The 20,368-nt window shown below is 32.7% G+C and overlaps 1 protein-coding gene across 1 annotated transcript; it reads right to left on the reverse strand.

Annotated features, from left to right (window-relative positions):
• Positions 1 to 413: 413 nt before the first annotated feature.
• On the reverse strand, positions 414 to 4,018 carry LOC123198198 (probable nucleolar protein 5-2). The gene is made up of 8 exons (XM_044612854.1): positions 3,834 to 4,018; positions 3,499 to 3,540; positions 3,038 to 3,217; positions 2,772 to 2,936; positions 1,895 to 2,095; positions 1,258 to 1,755; positions 1,048 to 1,182; positions 414 to 968 (listed from the first exon to the last, which is right to left on the reverse strand). The coding sequence occupies exons 1-8, from the start codon at positions 3,909 to 3,911 to the stop codon at positions 639 to 641; spliced, it is 1,629 nt and encodes a 542-aa protein (XP_044468789.1). The 5' UTR covers positions 3,912 to 4,018; the 3' UTR covers positions 414 to 638.
• Positions 4,019 to 20,368: the final 16,350 nt, after the last annotated feature.

Genomic DNA, 20,368 nt, shown 5'->3' on the forward strand with positions numbered 1-20,368 from the left:
GTTGATTGCTGGTTTCGGATGATACGTGGAAGGTGACTTGGCAGAGAAGCGTGTGACAGAGGGTGGAAAATTCAATTTTGTTATTCAAAAAACCCAGTGACACGTTAGTCATTCGCCGGGTTTATCCGGAGAGTGAGTTCCATCAAATAAGGACCCAGTCTAAGGTACCTTTGACAAGAAGTTATGTTGCCGTTACGAAAGGGATAACTTTGTAATAATATTACTAAGTAAATTTAAGAAAGAAATTAGTATTATGTAAGTCTTCTATTGACTTTGTGATATGTATAACTTAAAGGTTAAAAGAAGAGAAGAGATACATTTATTCTTCTGTTGGTAGCTCTCAACCCTCCACAATCAACAAATTGCTGGGTTGATGAAACACAATGAAGATGAGGCTTACTACACAACAAACATATTAGTGAACTGCCAAATATGATTGCAACAATATAAGTACTTCCCAAATTCTTCCAACCAAAGCCTTGACAATTAGTACTTGGAAAAATACATAACTAAAAAGGGCTACTTTGATATAATTAAAATTAACAAAAACCAAATTTTACAAATGGGATTACCGAAGTTGTTAACTTTCATCCAAAACTGTTGGGTTCCTAGTTGCCACAACTCCTTTCAGAAGTCCATCAATCCTCACTTTTCTTCTTCTTCTTCTTCTTCTTCTCCTTCTTACTAGGCACTTCTGATTCTTCTTCATTTTCTTCTGAATGCTTTCTCTTCTTTTTCTTCTTCTCTCCTACTTCAACAATTTCACCGTCACCCTCAGCTGCTTGTTTTTTCTTCTTCTTCTTTTTTTCTTTCTTTGCTGATTCTTCACCTTCTGCTTCAGTATTGCCATTTTCCTCACTCTTTTTCTTTTTCTTCTCCTTCCCTACAACAACATCAACCTCCTCAACTGCTTTTTCTTCAGCATTTGCTGTCAAACCAAGTATGGAATCTGCCGCAGGGTTATATGTCTACAAGGAGAGCAACAGTATCAACCTGCAGTAAAGGGGCAAAATAACTGAAACCCAAAATAAAAAATTAAAGGCATACCTTTGCAGCAGTTATCATTGCCCCAGGACCCTTCTTCCGGTCTTTATCATAAACTTCAATCTTAGGCTTTCCTTTAGCTGACCCAGCAGCACGACCCAATTCTTTCCCTTCAAGATTCCTTAACCGAGCTTCCAGCTACAAATAATCGTGGGTAAGAAAATTCTTCCACAGCAGCAAGAAAGCAACAATGAAATAAAGTGTAAAAATTACCTTGGCTCGGTTCTCAAGTCCCATAGAGTTATCGTTACTATCTCCAAGAGCATCACATCGAATTGCCAAAGCAGTTTTTGCAGCAAGTGACCGAGAAATTTTTCCCTTATGTTTTGGAGCTGCCTGGCCAATCAATGATGCATGGTAGATAAGCCCATACTTGGGAGTCGCATGCTTAGTCTTCAGAGCTCTGAAGAGAGCCTTTTCTGCACCAAGAATCTGAACAGTGCTACCAGGCTGCTTCGCAAGATTCAACAAGCTACCTCCATGAGCAATGAGGCGAGCGCCAACAAGCTCCCCAACAAGTGCAGTCAAATTTGGTGCAACTGTGTTCATTCTGCTTTTTAAATAATCATATAGCTGAGCTCTGTACTCAGCAAGTGACAAAACCTGATCACATAGCTCTTTAATATTTATCAAATCGAGATCACTAACTTCAGTTCCCATAGAAATCATAGCTGCCTCTTTCAACTCTTTCTCAACATCTTCCGTTAAAATCTGTAGATTTCAGAAAAAATGAAGTGATGACCATCATCTCAGTGTTCTAGCAAGAAAAAAGAAATTAAATGACTGGCATTACCCTAATGATGACAAATGATGCAATATCAAATTTTACTTTGTCAATCAGTCACTCTACCTCAGAAAAATCAAGTTCTGCAGCATTAGTACGGTTACCCATCATCTTCACTGCCTTGGCATATTGAATATTATCCTGAATAATCTTAGCAAGCTCAGGAAAATGCCAACCATACCATTCCCGAACCCTCATGGCATATGTATTTAGTTCTTTATCAAGATCATCAAGCAAACCAATAGCCTGAATGATCATTGTATCCACCTAAAACATGAAGAAAAAAATTACAATTTGATCACCAACTCAGATATCATTCAAAAGAACAAAAAGAGAGAGAATAAATGAGAATTGCATAAGTACTGAGGCGTAAAAAAGTTTTGGTTCAACAACCCTATTTTCTAACCTGATAATCTTAGAACCAAACTATAATTTCCAAATTAATGAATCCTAAAACCCATGAGACAAAAAAGAAGTATCAACTTTTTGCACTTTGCATACATGAGGCGTGCAATTGGTATACAAAGGAAACACTAGAGTGAATAAACATGGAAATAAGATTTGACAAAGACACTCCTAAATGACAGGAACAAGTAACATGGCTCATCCCTAACCCATTGCCCAACCAAAATGAATCAATCCTGAGTGCTCTCTCTTAAAGATGGCAGAGCTACCAATTTGCTACAAGGGCTAATGGCAATTAGGCAACAGACCAAATTCTTTTAACTTGAAGACTATGGGCACAGACCCCAACTAGGTCTTGTGTATGTTTGTGACATTGAAGACAACCAAATCCCTTTACTTTTCCATCCCAAGACTTCCATTGACAATTAAAAAAAACAGATTATATGATCAACATAGATCGACTTCTTTGGATAAACAATTTAAATTAACAATTGGTAAAATGTTTCAAATAACTACCAACTAACTTATATAAAAGTACCTTGTCAGCACTGAACTTGAGCTTGTATCTAGACAAACTATGAGACAAACCCAAGCTCATTGGTTGCAGATCTTGAACAGCCAGACCAGATATAAGCTCAGTCAACTGACTCCTTACACCTCTCATCAACTCCATCACGGCATTGTTGTGAACGCATTCTATTTTCTACATAACAATAGCCGCTCCAACTTCAATATAAATGAAAAGCAAGCAGCTAATGCAGACAACTATAATCCATCTTTTAAATAATTAGAATATTTACAAACCAGTTTGTCCTTTATTGCATTTCCAAGCTTCGAATCAGCCACACCTAATGTCTCACCATCACAATGAGTGCGCAAGAACTTCCGTAGATCTTTGGTAGGCTTGCTATCTAATAAGCAGGTAGCTGCTTGCAACGCTTCTGATGTATTTTCAAACTTAGAAAATGCTTTCAGTTTCACAACCTATTTGTTGGTAATTAAAAAAAAAAAAACTGTCACATTCCCAACTGAACATATCTTAAACTTAAACAATACCACATGTATACAAATCTTTATTTATTAAAATTCATTTCTTAAATATACCTCTGCAAATTTGACACTTAACATTGCACTATGAGCATATGAATACTTAAATCGATAAGGACCAATAAGGCCTATTAAATTATAAAGTTGTATATACAAATAAGATTACACTAAGAAGAAGAGCAATTTAAAAAACAAAGAGCGAGAGATAAGAGAATCACCTTTCTCGCTGAATCCGGGCTGTTGAACTCTTGCCACAAGCCCTGCAACATAATAAGTTAAAATCATCCTCAGTAACAGTCACACCCAAGCTTTCATATTTAAATAAGAAAACAAAAGAAACGCTTTGTCCCCATACTTCAAAAACAAGAAATGCAACTTTCAAGTATGAATTAATGCCCAAACTTTTGGAATCTTTCATTATGTGTTACAGAAAGCAAAACCCTTCACAGAAATCAGTTGTCTTTACAGTGGTAAAATTGTGAGTTCAAACAAAGCTAAAAGAAGTCAGAATATAAATTATATAGTAATAATAATGAAACTGAACGGTGTGTACCTCAACTTTAGAGAGCTTCCCCTCATCCAATACTTTGAAAAGAGCAAAACCCGCAGGAGTTTCGAACAAAACTAACATGTTTGAAACACAGAAGAGACTGCAGCACTCTGTTGCTTGGCTTTCCTTTTATTCTGCTGCGTTCTAAAGAGAGAAGAGAAGGGTTTCTAGGGTTTTAACTTTTAGGAGAGAAACAACGAGGGTTTTATTAAAGAATATTTAGGTTGAGACGGGCCGAGCCAGAGTAATTTATTCGGCCATTTACTTAGTGGGCCTCGTTTCTGAATTTTATTTACGGCCCATAAATGCCTGGCTCATATGATAATTGTGTGGTCTAAAACAATTTTTGAAAAACTACAGTAATGAATAATATGGCACGTAGAAGGCTACACAAGTACATATTTTGTAGAAAAACTTTACCCGGAAGGAGCTTAATGCGTTTGTTATGAAAAATGTCACATAATAATATAAATTATTTTTCGCTAAAAATATAAATTATATCAAAATTGACATGTCAATTGAGCTCGATATGATATTTGTCATAATTTGAGTTAAAACTTTAACTCAAAAATTTAATTTAAGTTTGACTCGACTCAACTCAAATCTTACCCTAGTTAAGTTTGTAGGAAATATTTTATTGCAATTGAAATTGGATTCAATGGAGAGTTATTAATCCTATTAAATTTATAAATAAAGTATAATGTGATAACTAGGTTTACAACAAAGGTCAGTGGGATAATTGAGGGCACTTATGTGTCACAGTCATTAACTAATAATTTATGTAATAGATCCTTATACTTTGAAGATGGAAGAAGATACCACTATACATGATCACTTCATTAAATTTAATAAACTAATTTCTTAATTGTTAGTAGCTAATTCTATTAATGAGTTTTAAAAGGCAAAGAGAAGACTTTATTGTTGTTGTCATTTTGCCCAAGTTCCATAAACTTTTATTTTGGACTTTGTCGATAGGCAAACCTGTTTGAAAATTAGATTATGTGTCTTCCTCTTTTGTGTGAAAATGAAATATTTAGGAGAATAGAGAGTTCATCACTTGGAGATATAACATTAATCATAAAATAGTTCTAATTGAAGGACGACTCAAGAGAGATAGTGAATTTAGAGAGAGATTTTTTTTGTTACACTCGCCTCCAACTAAGTGATCGGTAATGTGATGTGTTACCTAGACATATGTTGTTCCAAAACATAAATCTACAAACTTGTCTAAGATGAAAAGAAAGTATGACCACTCAATTAAAGCTACATATACCCTATTAAATAAAGTGTATAAATTGTCGTCAAAACATATATTGAAGGAAACTTGTAACTATGACATCTAAACAAGCTACATCACATTATATGCAAACGGGTAGCACCACTTTCAAAAATTGGTTGCGTGTGAGCAACCTTGATTGCACATGTGACATTCATACCGACAAATGTTGAAACCTTATATGTCTTTATAATTACAATAATACCCTTCACTCAGTTGTTGTATACATGAAAGGTTGTACAATGGAAAAAGGTTGACCACTTTTTTTGCTAGAGAATTATATAAGGAAATGAGGCTATTTCACTCCACTTTAGAGAGAAGCTCACTGATTTTCTCTGGTCATGCTAACTGGAAACTAAGCACATAAACTTGCAATGATTGAACTTATTGTAATTGTTAGATTTTTCACCTACAATCAAACAACTTAATTTTTTTTTTAATGTTATTATTATAAATTATACTGGGTGCGTTGTCACTTGTATCCAGGAACACTTAGGCTGTTAAACCCGTCGTTTGGCTCGTGCTCTGATACCATATCGGAAATATAAATTTGGCTTACAAGTGTGAAAATTGAAACTCATGTTACACAAAACCAATTGACTTATGTTAAGGTCTAATCATAACACTTATATACCACTCATTTTAGTTAAGTTTATTAGATGTGAGACTCTCTCTTTTGAGTCTCCAACATGTTTCATGTGCACATCTCCGGATTATTTCGTCATCTCATTGCCGCAATTTTCCACAACAACATTGTCTTAACTCTTTAACTCTTACCATTTTTACCACCATGAAAGATGATTCATGCCACCTTTTAAACCATTACATCTCCCTTTGCATTTGTAGAGCTGTACCAGAAACTTGAGTCGAGGTACCAACAGTCCCGCTCAACGCAAGACATTGTTGTGAGATTTACTTTTGAAAGGGACTCAGAAGTGCAAGCTGAAATATGATCTTTGAATCTATACATTTGTATTTTGTCTTTCAATTATTCATTAATTAAGTAAGCTAGAAATATAAAATGTATTATGATTTTATATGTTTCATATGCTAGCTAAGCTAGTACCTAAACTTAACAAAAAGTAAGTAAATACACAGAAAATAAATTGATGCCCATTAAGTGAATAATAGTTTTTTGATTTTTGGAAACGATATAGGAGGCAAACATTTCTAAGAAAGTGACGGGTGAAATAGTCATTTTGTTAATATGAGATTTTCTATTATTGGATATGTAAGAGTAAGTCATCAAAATTCTAACAAATGTCAACTGATTTAGGCCAATGTTTATTAAACATTGAACTCAGTCCACGCCCAACCCAAAAAATAAAACCAAACCAGCCAAAGTGGTCTTTGCCGAACCTAGAGAGAAGAAAGAGAAGAAGCTTTTGGTGAGATGAAGTTTAAGTGAAAAACTGAGTTCAAGTTAGTTTAAATAAACTAATTTCAAGCATATATATTGCTGGGTTTAATTAACAATTTGTTATTGCGTGACCCTTTGCAAATTTTCAATTTAATTAATGGTCATGTATGTGTATCATATATATACATTAACCACTTTAACTTTATCTCACAAACATTTTAATTTTTAAAATATTACTTTTATACTTACTTATATAACATTTTATATGATGTTACCTTTATTACTCTTCAGAACATGCTAGCCAACTTCAAATAATTAATTCTCACTCTCTAAAATGTTTGATTTATTAGTGTAATTCTTTAAGTTTACCATAACATAACCATGAGCCATTTTCAAATGATCTAAAAAATATGACTGGAAACTCAATAACTCTAGTAAACATCTAACAATGTGGGCTCATAATTCATCAAAAAACCTAATCCTGATATTCTACAAATCATCAATTGATATATTTGGAATGTGTCACTACAAACATCATTCGTATGACTTATATTATACTTTTGCCAAAGATTTTGCTTCCAATATTTATTAACATTTATTCAAAAACTCAAATCCAAATAATTCCTGAGTCAACAGATACTTTCAATCCTATAACTCCAAGTCAGTGAATCCCTTTTTGATTATCATTCATCTCCATCTATGAAAAACCTATGACCATTTCGTTTTTTTTTTTGTACGGAACATGACTAGTTTCATACGATAAGTCATTGACTACATTACAATGCCCATGTGACTTATCATTTATTGGTCACGTTCAAAAAATGATTCACTAATTGTTCATCTATACTAATGCCCTCGTGATATGACCATCATTATCACCTGTACTAATATAATTATATGATATTCAACAAAGATATTAAATATGTCTACTATGTGTTAGTATTGCCCAATTAATATCATGTTCATAGGGAACAATTCGATAATTTAGTTTTACTTATTAAGTGAATTTTCTAGACAGTTCACATACCTATTTTATATCAAAAACAAATAAAAAAAGTAGTTTACATATATGAACAAAAGAACATTTTCTTTTATTAATAAATTATAACAACATGTATACAAGATGAAATATCTTGAAATCGACAATACGAATGGTTTATAGGGCATATACTAACCAAAAATTGATAAGTATAAATAATTATTGTGTTTTGTTGGATGCACTAAAAGAATAATAATGTATTATTTTATTTAAATGTCACAAAAAATATTAGATATAATTATTCTAAAATATTTTTCATGTTACTTGTAATATTAATTGAAAATGGGGGTATTTTTATCTTAAATTTTTATAAGTAAAAATAAAGTTGTAATAAAATCAAGATTACTTTAGTAATATTTGACATCTAAAATGGAGGTTATAGGTGGCATGGACCATGTCAGGCTAGCTTTGGCACAACCACCATGTTTACTGTCTATGCTAGGGCAAAGCCTGCATTGTAGCAAGCCTTGTGGGCCAGGAAGGCTTGCAAATATATTAAGGCCTCTGGGATGATTTGGGCCTCTTTGCAAAACATTTCAAAATTTATTTTTTTCTTTGCAAAATAAAAATGCCTCTGAAACATATTTGAGAGTATTATACACGTTATGTCGGCCCCACTTGCAACATGACTTTGATAGCTTGCAAGCCTAGAACGACTTGTTGAAGATGAAGTCAATCGGAGAAGAAAGGAAAAAAAACCCGAGGAGGAAAAAGTTAAGTTTTCAAAACTTAAGTTGAGGGAAAATTGTTAGTTTTTAGTATTATAGAATAAATGACAATTATACCCTTATAACTAACAAATTTTTCTAATAATAATGGTTGATAGGTAGATATTTAAATCGAGACTTAGTGAGTGCAAGTTTGACAATAGACTAAACATTGGGTAAAAATAAATCCGTTGGCCTATATATTTATCACTATCATATTTTGATTCTACCAATAAATTGAAAAAAATCTAGACTTAGTTGAAACCCAATCCAGTTTGAAAACATTGCATATTTGTTAACAAATTTTTTAAAACTTAAGAGAGCAAGAAATTATTATTAAATGAACCCTTGGGTTAGAAACAAAGGATATTAATTCAAATACCTACAATTAACCTAATCCAAACACAATTAACCAATTTTATTAATGTTATACGCAACTAATGTGTAATGACTAAAATGCCCATTTTATAACACCACTTCAATTGTTGCAAAAAAAGAGTAAAATTCACTCATAAACCCAGAAACCATTCATCCATCAATGATTTTCTGTAGTTTTTTAGCAATGAAAATGGCACAAAAGGTTAGCCAATCATTCTTGGTCATGTTTTATACATTTTAGTGTAGAGATTTAAGTGATTGGATGAAGATTTTAGGTGTTTTTAAGCTTAGGGTTTCGATTTTGAACTTTTGCTTAACTGGCTTGAATCCTTTGTCTTTTAGATGAAATTTTTAATGGTTTTGTGTTAGAATTGGTATAGATTTAATTTTTGATGAAATTAGATTCAAAAAATCTCATTTGGAGGCAATATAGCCACCAAGCGAATTCATAGCTCACCACATGAATTCGTGTGGTGAGATGAGTTGGGGATTGGGAGGAATTTGTGAGTTTTCAAATAATATAGGTCATGCGAGCGTGTGGTCAAGGGGCAAAGAGTGTGTTTTCAAACAATTGAGCAAACAAATGTGTGGTGGGGTTAAAGTGCGATTTTTCAAATAGTTGGCCCTGCAAATATGTGTGATGGGGGGAAACTATGATTTTTCAAACAATTCCAACCATGCGGATGCGGATTCACATGGTGGTGGTTGGGCATGGTTTGAGATTTTGTAGGTTGGGGTTATTTGATGTTTTTCATTTTGGGAGCTTTTTAATACTTTTCATTATAAGGGGCAATTTAAAATTTTTCTATTTTGGAAGCTTTATGTTATTTTTTATTATAGGGGGCAAATTCAAATTTTTTTCATTTTAGGGTTTTTGAACGTATAATTTGCAAATTTTATGTTTTTTTTTTTTAATAATGAAATTATCTTGAAAGTGGACCTTATTTTGGATTTTTTATTCTATTTAATAGGGTTTTTAACATGTAGTTTTTAAACTTTTAGTCTGTTTCTCTAAATAAAACATATATTATGAAAATTGTGTTTTCCCTTTAGTAGTTTTTTAACGTGAACATTTCAAAATTTCCAAGTTGATTTTCGAAAAATTTCATTTTGGGGCTATTTTCTTTTTAGCGAGTAAATTGAAATTTTTTCATTTTAAAGTTTTTGATGTTTAGATTTCAAAATTTTGGTCTGTATTTCTAAATAAAATGTTTATTATGAAAATTGACCTAATTTAAATTTTTTCTTACAATTTTGCCTAAGATATATAGGGCATTAGTTATGTGCTAGTAACCTTGATGATAACAAGAGTCAACACCATGAAGCGATGCTTAGTTGCTAGTGTGTGGGACTCTTTGGGAGTAGTTCTTTGCTAGCAAACCTTGATATGGAATAATGGTATTCAAGAAGGGTAACTATGTAAAAGAACTCGAATGGCATAAGGTTGGCCTTGACTTGGTGGTGTCATGGTGTCGGACGGTCCAAATTCCGTAACATTTCTCTAAGGTCGTGACAAGTGGTATCAAAACAGAATTGCTCCTTATTGAGGGAGTTATTCAATGAGTAGGCATCATTCTAGGAGGGAATGTCTATCTGAGCAGAATCCTTCTTAGACTTAGAGGTGATATCTTCTTACAGAGACTAACACAAAAAAAAAAAAAGGAGCCAAAGGAGGAAATGAGATTCTCTATCAAGTGATACTTTAAGGTGTAAGTCAACACGTCCTGACGTTTGTGATTAAGTATTCATTGATAAAAGAGTAGATATAAATTTTTTGGAGAATCCATTCCCCTTTATATTAAACTAAAACATATCTCACCATTTCAATCAATTAACCAAATTTATTAAAAAAAATTTTATAACAAAGTGTACAAATATAATCATCTCATGTTTGAAAAATCAATTTAAAAGGTTTTTAGGTAACATGGGTTATATGGTTTTAGGGTATTAGGTTTTAAGGGGGCATTGGGTTATATCATTTTAGAGATTTAGAGTTTCATGGTTTAATTTTTATTGCACCTATTTTGATTACATTTATTCCAAAATTCGACTACATATCATAATTAGTAGAACAATACGATGTATACCCACTTTGAGTATACAAATGTATATACACTTCATGTGTCATCATATAATTGAGTGTTGTTTTATTTTTAATTCAGAATTATTCAATCACATGATGATATATATAAATGTATATATATTGTATACCTAAAGTTGGTATACATAGTTTATTATATCTAATAATATACTTTGAATAATCCTACACAAATTTTGAAAAATATCAATTTACCTCTATATTGTAAAATATCACTTTACCCTCACATTGTAAATTTTCAATTTTCGCATTTCTTTATATCTTACACTCTAGACATGACAATTGGGTCGGGCCAAATGAAGGCCCAATCTGAAGCCTAGATCGAAAGGGCCTGATTTGGTACAATAGCATCATGGGCTCGACCCATGGGCCTTCTCAATTGGGTTATGACTTTAATATTAAGCCCATGGGCTAGCTCGGTCTGATCAGATATTGTTCACAAATTAAAAAAAAAAAGATAGGAGTTGTCATGGCTTCTGTCGCCACAACGCTTCTACTTGTGGCAATTATTTTTTTAATTTTTTTATATAAATCAATCAAAATCTTTTTTATTTTTAATTTTATTTACAAATCTTTCAACTATCAATTCTTTCATTATATTTTCAATCTCATTTTATCTCATCAACTCTTTTTCGAAAACTGTTTGAATTTGTAAATAATAATTTTTTATGTTTATAATTTTATTTTTATTTTTATTTTATCATTATAAAATATTACAAATTTATTCAATATCAAATGAATCCAATGTCAAATAAATTCAGAAATTTGGATGATGATAATAATTAGATAAATGGTATGGCATACTTATTCTCAACACAGTATTCTTCCGTTACAAGTGAAAGATTATAAATAAATTGTTTGAGATACTGTCCTTGGTTTTGATAATTGAAAAATAATTTGTGCTTAAAAGTTTAAATAAAATTTAAAAAAATTGTTTAAATGGGTAGGCTCGATTAAAGCTGGTGGGTTGACTTATTTAAAGTCTAACCCGACCCAACCCTATATATAGGGCTTGGCCTTGGGCCTTCAAAAATCTATGGGTTGGCTTTGCTTGAAGGCCCATTACTATGCTGGTTACGGCCTGACCCGGCCCATGACGTCTCTATTACACTCATTCGAAACATTTTTTTTGTTTTGACAACTTTCAATTTAGCCCCCAATTTTTGAGTTAAATATCTATGTATATCTTACATTGTCAAATATCAAGTACCCTTTACATTGTCAAATATCAAATAACTCTATGCATGGTATAATGTTCAATGACACCCTCACATTGTAAAATATCATTTTACCCTTTATGATTATAATCATGAAATACCTTTTATATTTTTCTATCATTTTTTTTAAACACCATTCTAAGTTACTATTTAAATTGTTGCATAGTCAACAAATGAATAAAGTTTTAGGGAGAAGGACTACTTCCCACCCAACTTTTGATACTTTCTTAAAATATCACCGACAGCAAATGGAAAATCCTTATTCCCACCCATGAATCGTTAATATGGATGATATCTGTTTGGATAGAGTTAAAATGTCCATTTTACCCTTATTAGATAAAATGACAAAAATACCCCCCAATTTAATTTGTAAAATTCGACCCAAAAATTGACGTTGGGGTTTGATTGAAATTACTAATTTGCCCGTAGAATGGAACTTACCAATTTACGTTAAAGACTCATGCTTTTATGCCTTGAAGACTTCAATTACTTTTTGTTCAATTCATAAGCTCATTTTAATGGGATTTTAGATTGATGCTTTTCTGTAATTCAAATTCCAGACTGAAAATGCAGAAACCAAATTCCAAAATTTTAGATTGAAAATACAGAAACCAAAATCCAAAAACAAGAAAATGAAGAAACCAAATAGTGCATTTCAATTACGTTAAAGACTGCTGTTTTTATGCATTTCAAATTCCAGACTGAAAATGTAGAAACCAAATCCAAAATTCCAGACTAAAAATGCAGAAACCAAAATCCAGAAATAAGAAAATGAAGAAACCAAATTGTAAATAGAACCCTGGAAAAAAAAATAATCTCTTAGAAACTTAAAGAACATGCAAAAAAATTCCAAAAACAAGAAAATGCAGAAGAAACCAAATGATAAATAGAACCCTGGAAAATAATCAACTTTCAACATGAAAATGCAGAGGAAACCAAATAAACTTTCAAAAACTAAAAGAAAATGCAGAAAACCGAGGAAATCATAAGCTGGAAAACAATATTTCTTCAAAAACAAAAAGAAAATGTAGAAAACTAAGTTGTAAACTGTAAACTGTAAACTAGAAAACAATAAACTTTCAGAAACCAAAAAAACCAAGCAGAAAACCAAATTGGAACCTTTAAGTGCAGAAACCATAAATGCAAAAGCCATATGTTAACATTACCAATGCAACACCAATTATCAACAGAAACCAATGCAAGTGCAGTTATCAACAGAATCAATTGAATTCCAGAATCCAAACTTTAACATATTACTGCATAAACCATAAAAGCAAGCACCAATGCACTAAATCAACACAACATTACCAAAAAAATATCATTACTGCAATTACGATCAGATGAAATGTCAACAGTAATATATCAAAAAATAAAAAACATTATACTCCAAAACTACTTATGAGTGTTGCATATTACAAACTACTTATGAGCGTTGTATATTACAAACTACTTAATGAGTGCTACATATCAAAAAAATAAATTATCTTAGCATTTTTCAGAATTCTGCCAAAAAAACCAATGCAGTGAACTCTTCATGAAGGCTACAGAGAATAGGCTTGATATAGTTACTTGAATTAGACCCCTGGAAACAAAATTTACACCAATTAAACCTTCTTGGTTTAGCATTCATCAACCTAGCTAACAGAAAGAAAAATGAAAAAAATAAATTGACTACGAAGATGTATTCCACTGCATAAATACCTGGATCATTAATATCATATTATAAAGGTTGGCTAGAAGAAGTTTGCACAAATTATGTCTGTGCTGAGTGAGTTGTCATACTTGGTATTGTCTTTCTCTGTTAACAAAACAAAAAATTGAAGAATTAATTAAAGAAGAATAAACCAAAGGGTATGATAAAATAATGAAAAATTATGTATAATAATTACCTTTTGAATTCTTCTATTTGCAGCAGCAAGATTATTTTTACATGACCTCTTGTTGTGACCAATTTCCTTGCATAGACTGCATTTGACAATGGACATTTGTTTTCTCTTTGGTCTTTCATCAGGGTCTCTCTTTCTTGCTCTTCTTGGCTTGCCATAGGTTGGATGTCTATAGGGTGGGAGTAGCTTGCTTTCAGAAGTGGCAGGTCAGTTCTTTTTATCTAGAATTGGATGAATTATTCCATGATATGTTGTCATATATGTTAGAATTCTGAGTTTCTCATTAACAAATAATTCAAATGACAAAAAATTCATATGCAGTAAGGAGCACACTGTATGCTGACTTGGGACACCAGAAATCTGCCATATGCCACAATCACAACTTCTCTTTTGAAGATCCAATGTGTATGTTCTACTTGGCAAAATAGACATGTCAATGACTTCGAACTCCATCAGACCAACATGAAGAATCCTCACATTTCTAGCAAATTCAATATTCTTATTCAACTTGGCTAACCGCAGCGGTGGCAGTGGGGTAACCCACTCTCTAACTGCCTTGAGTTTACCTTGAATTCTTGTCATTATTCTCCTCCGATAAAGTTCCAACAAACTCAAAATTGGCATCTCCCTATCTTCTCCAAGCTAGTTGTTGAAGGATTCACTCATGTTGTTAGTGATATGATCATATTTGACATTTGTATCAAATCCAAACCTAGACCACTGCTCAGGTTTATTTTCGATGATCTATTTATGTGTTATCTGGTCAACCTCCCGTACTTTTGTTAATGCATCCTAGAAATCAACCTTATTGGATACTCTACAAACAACCCAAAAAAGGTTCCTCATATGCATCCCGAGAAAAAATTTTCCTAAAGTCTGCATAAAGATGCCTTAAACAAACTTTGCTTTTGACGCTTGACCACTATGTTTCTAAAGCATTTATTAACCCTTTCTGCCTATCACTCATGAAAGTGATAGGCTTGACATCCCCAAAAAATTCATACAGTAAATTAATGAAATACCCCTATGTGTCACTATTCTCAACCTCATACACATAAATAGCCAATGAGAATATCCCACTATTGGCATCCAATGCAACTATAGACAGAAGAACTCCCCCAAAATGACCCTTGAGATGACAACCATCTACTTCTACAAAATGATGACATTCTTCGATAAATCTTTTTTTTTGTGTTGAAAAGCTCACAAAAAACCTATGGAATCTTGGAGTTGATAAGATTTCTTCCCTAATAACTTTCAAAACAACCCTTGAACCAGGATTACTAACCAACAAAATGTTACAATACCCAAACAACCAATTGAATGAGTCAGAGTGCTCCTTTATTATCATCCTAGTTGTAATTTTCCTAGCCTTATAGAGTTTTTTACTACTAATCTTCAAAAAATTATCCTTTTCCAGTTGTTCAGCCAAAGGCTTAATGGTTGACCTTCTTTGTGATTGAATAAAACACCCCATTTTCTTTGCTACCCAAGAAGCAATAGCTGTTGAGTTGTTCTGAACCCTCAAACAAGTGTGTGTGTGTGTGTGTGCTCATATATTCTTATTTGAAAAGACTGCTGATCGACCATCATGGCTGCATAAAAATGGTATAGACAACCCTTTATTGCACAAACTAATTTATTCTCTTTCTTTCATTGTATATCTTTCTCAATTCGAAGCCCCTCTGAACTGTGTAATCACTTAATATCTCCCTAAAATAACCAACACTTTCAAAAATTTGTCCCACCTCAAAATTAATTTTCCCATTTACACCATATGTGAATGTTTTTCCCTTCATAAACCTAGACAGCCTTGTAGCAAGATCACATGCAGAACTCGATGAATCAGAATTTTCATCTCCACTGCCTTTTTCACCATTAGATAGACCCCTAACTATCTCATTATTCATACCTTCAATTGTCTCTTCATTGGTATTTTCTACAGTTACTATAGGTGTATCTTCATTTAAATTTTCCACATTATCATTAACATCGTTTAACTATGCATCTTCATGGGAGGCACCGCTCTAGTGACAGTCATCGTCACTACATTCAATATTAAAGATTTCTCCTTTATACGTATAAGATCTATTACTCCAATCAGATGGTTGTTGGGGAGACCGTTTTGATAGTTGTCTAGGGTGTTGTGAGGGTTGGGGAAAGTGTTGTGAGAGTTGTAAAGGTTGGTGTAAGGGTTGTGGTGGTTGGGTAAGCTGTTGTGAGGGTTGGAGTGGCTATTATGAGGCTTCTGCAATGTGCTGTAAGGGTTGGAGTGGTTGTTGTGAGGGTTTTACAGACTGTTATGAGGGTTGGGGTGGCTACTGTAAGGCTTCCGCAAGTTGCTGTGATGGTTGGGATGGCTCTTGTGAGGCTTCTGTAGGCTACTGTGAGGGTTTTACAGGCTATTATGAGGGTTTTACAAGCTATTGTAAGACTTTTGTAGGCTACTGTTCAAATGACAAATGGGTCATATTTCCAACTGTCGCAATTAGAAGGAATTCTATAAATATGTCAATATCTTTCAGCCCAACCCTAATATACTCTTCAAACATATGATATATATCTTCGTCATAGTTTATAATATATCACCCCACTCCATTAGGCTTTTTTGCTTGAATCTTTATTTTCTTCTTCACATACAACTTCAATATTTCATCTTCATTGGCTATACATTTTTTCAAGTCTTTGATGAAGACAATATAACTATACTCATCTGGATCAACATTGTGAATTTCACATGGAATAACAAAGGAATCGAATCGTAAATTAAACTACATCATGGGCAACATCCTATCCGTGACATATCCCTAATATACTGAAAATAAAAAAAATAAATTAACAGTATACATATTATTTAAGCATCCAACAGTACATAGGTGAGCATGTTATAGTAAGCATGACAACATGTAAACAACATACAACCATGTAAACTGTTCATCCATTGTGATCAGAATGCAGTGACAATGCAAACATGCAATTTGTGAAGAATCAGTAAACATCAAACAACACGCATTTATTTACATTATTGCTACGGGGCGTTGTTAAACCAGGAGACTTAAACGTATTACCCCTTCCTGTCGTGCTAGTAGCACTGCACTCTTGAATGTCCAACCAATATAGCAAATAATGCATGTTCACAACCCTCAAACAATATTCAAGCATATAATACATTAACAGTTTGCATAATATTCAAGCATCCAACAGTACATAGGTAAACATGTTATAGCAAACATGACAACATGTAAACAACATGCAACCATGTAAACTGTTCATCCATTATGTGATCATAATGCAGTGACAATGCAAACATGCAATTTGTAAAAAATTAGTAAACATCAAACAACACGAATTTATTTACATTATTGGTACGAGACGTTGTTAAACCAGGAGACTTGAAGGTATTACCCCTTCTTGTCACGCTACTAGTAGTGCACTCCTAGATGTCCAACCAATATACCAAATAATGCATGTTCACAACCCTCAAACAATATTCAAGCATCCAACAGTACATAAGTGAGCATGTTATAGCAAACATGACAACATGTAAACAACATATAAACAACATGCAACTATGTAAACTATTCATCCATTATATGATCAGAATGCAGTGACAATGCAAACATGCAATTCGTAAAGAATCAGTAAACATCAGACAACACGCATTATTTACATTATTGGTATGAGACGTTGTTAAACTAGGAGACTTGAAGGTATTACCTCTTCTTATCACATCAGTAGCATTACACTTCTGGATGTCCAGCCAATATACCAAATAATGCATGTTCACAACCTTCCAACAATATTTAAGCATAAAATACATTAACAATATGCATAATATTCAAACATCCAACAGTATATAGGTGAACATGTTATAGCAAACATGACAATATGTAAACAACATATAAACATGTAAATTGTTCATCCATTATGTGATCAGAATACAGTGACAATGCAAACGTGCAATTTGCAAAGAATCAATAAACATCAAACAACACGCATTTATTTACATTGTTGGTACGGGGAGTTGTTAAACTAGGAGACTTGAAGGTATTACCCCTTCTTATCACGTCAGTAGCACTGCACTCATGGATGTCCAACCAATATATTAAATAATGCATGTTCACAACTTTCATCAATATTCAAGTATAAAATACATTAATAGTATGCATGCTCAATTCATATATTATAATACATTATATAAGCATGTTACAAATAACGTGAAAGTTTGTAATACAATTTGCACATATGTATTACATGTAAACAGTATGAATATATTATACAGTAGACAATATACATATAACCATATATATTATAACAATAAACATATAACAACTCTTCATATAAGTATATTTAATCCATAATCAATCATATTATTCATATAAGTAAGCTTATTCAATAGGAAATAAACCCTAATCAGAAGTTTTATTTACAATCAATAGTTAATTAAAAATATCAGATCCACCTATTTTTTCATGTGCTGCAACAAAATAATTAACAAATCTGATGAAGAAAAACAAACTCTAAGTACTATAACAACAGTACTTAGGGAAGCATGCAAAACCTACACGTAAATTTGTTAGGCCTACTATATACGTAAAATACATCACCATAGCATTAACCCTAAACCAACATAGTAGAAAAATCATAAAACCAACCGTTAACATAAACATACACTAACACATTTAATCTTTTTACCAATAGAGCAGACCATCATAAACGGTATAATGTTAAAACATTATGCACGAAACAACGAGACATGGACAGATCAAACCTTGAGGCCAAAGAACTTCTACGGCCCTTGGTTGGTGTACTTTTCATCGTTATTGCTGCTTGAAACAACACGAAAAACCACTATCATTGTCGTAGGTTCAAAGACAGTAACAGAAAACCCTTCACGTTGTTGTTGGTTGAAACACTACTTCGTTCACTCTTGAAGACGTTGTCGTTACTATTGTCGTCACCATTTTGCAGTTGCCATTGGCCGTTGTTAGTTTTTGGAACTCACAGGACTCTCAGACTTTAGAGAATTAGCAAAAGGCAACGTAATTGTTTGAGAACGAAATGAAACCCTTCATTCTCTTTCCCTCGTTCAAAATGGCGTTTCAAATTACTAGGCCACGCGTCGCTTTTTCATTAACTCTCAATATACTAAAAAATTATTTTTTTTGTCGATATTTATTCAAAACACTGTTAAATAACAAAAACGCCCCAACATATGTCCATATTTGATTGGCTTATCGATTTTGAAATTCTCTATAGTTGTTGATTTCTATCTAAGCAATATTAGCCGTTGATTTTGAAAAATCATTACGCATTTAGTTCTCTGTAGGCACTGCGTATGAGTGCGTCAAAAACGAAGATTTATTTCGAGTCTCTCAGTGAATAATGATCAAGTGAGACATAAATTATTTAGTTCAGATTTTTCTGATTAAAAAAAAGGCGGGATTCCTGATTATTTGGGATTTAATTGAACCATAGGTACTGGTCATTGGAATCTCCTACATTTTGCAATTTTCCACAAGCATTCTGATTTATTGGCAAAAAGGCGAAGAAATCGATTTCTCATTCCATTCCAATCGATTCAAGAACAAGAGAAAGAACTATTACCCCTTTCAGGTATCTCGATCGATATACCGATAAAGGGTATTTTCTGTAGAAATAGTATTTTTGCTTATTTCGATGATCCTCGATATAGAAGAAAGAGTTCAGGAATTACAAATATGGGACTATAAGGGCACATTCAATCGTCAAAAAAGAGGACTTGATTGAGTATCGAGGAGTCAAAAAAATAAAGCCAAAATACCAAATGAAAATAGATCGCTTTTTTTTCATTCCCGAGGAAGTGTATATTTTACCCGAATCTTCTTATGTAATGGTACGAAATAATAGTATCATTGGAGTAGATACACCAATCACTTTAACTATTTATTTTGAGTCATACAGTCTTAATGCTCTCGATTTTGCCATTTTTGTGATACTAATTTAGTCCATCTAATCCTAGGTAAATCGTATTGATAATGACTACTTAACCAAGTTTTCCATTCATTAATTCCAAACTTCCAAAAAGGTTTATGTCTTAATTCGTACTGAAATATTCCTTTTTTTTCAAAACAATCTTTTAGTTCATTCTTAAGAAAAAGAGATGTTTCGTGATATTGAAGGACAAATCTTAAATTAGAAAAGTTAATAACTTGGGTTTGTGATAATTTGTAAAATACATATGCTTGTGATTGTGAGAAAGAAGATAAATACCAAAAAATCGTTTTAAAATAGGTGTCATTTTCTTTTTTCCTTCTACGTGTCCTCATTTCCTTTTGCCACACCATCCATCAAAAACATATCACCGATTATTTTGCTTCAACTCGCCAATAAAGCTTCCTTCCACCGTAAGCTTCGCCACGCGTCAAGCATGGGTGGATGATGTGTGACAGAACAGTCGACCGCATTTAATTTTTACAGAAAATTTTTTAATAAACAATTTTTTATTCTCTCGTTTTTATAAAACCTATATAACACTTGAGATTACTAAAATGCCCCTTCATTCAAACGGATTCTTATAAGGTTAACGGCTCAGGGG

Source organism: Mangifera indica, chromosome 15 (genome assembly GCF_011075055.1).
Source record: "Mangifera indica cultivar Alphonso chromosome 15, CATAS_Mindica_2.1, whole genome shotgun sequence".
Taxonomy (NCBI): Eukaryota; Viridiplantae; Streptophyta; class Magnoliopsida; order Sapindales; family Anacardiaceae; genus Mangifera; species Mangifera indica.

Excerpts from the sequence above, each read along its gene's own strand:
- LOC123198198 (XM_044612854.1), bottom strand. The coding sequence starts at position 3,911 with ATGTTAGTTTTGTTCGAAACTCCTGCGGGTTTTGCTCTTTTCAAAGTA. Across the intron at positions 2,096-2,771 it reads TCAAGTTCAGTGCTGACAAG|GTGGATACAATGATCATTCA; the intron begins GTACTTTTATAT and ends TTCATGTTTTAG. Across the intron at positions 1,183-1,257 it reads GACTTGAGAACCGAGCCAAG|CTGGAAGCTCGGTTAAGGAA; the intron begins GTAATTTTTACA and ends GATTATTTGTAG.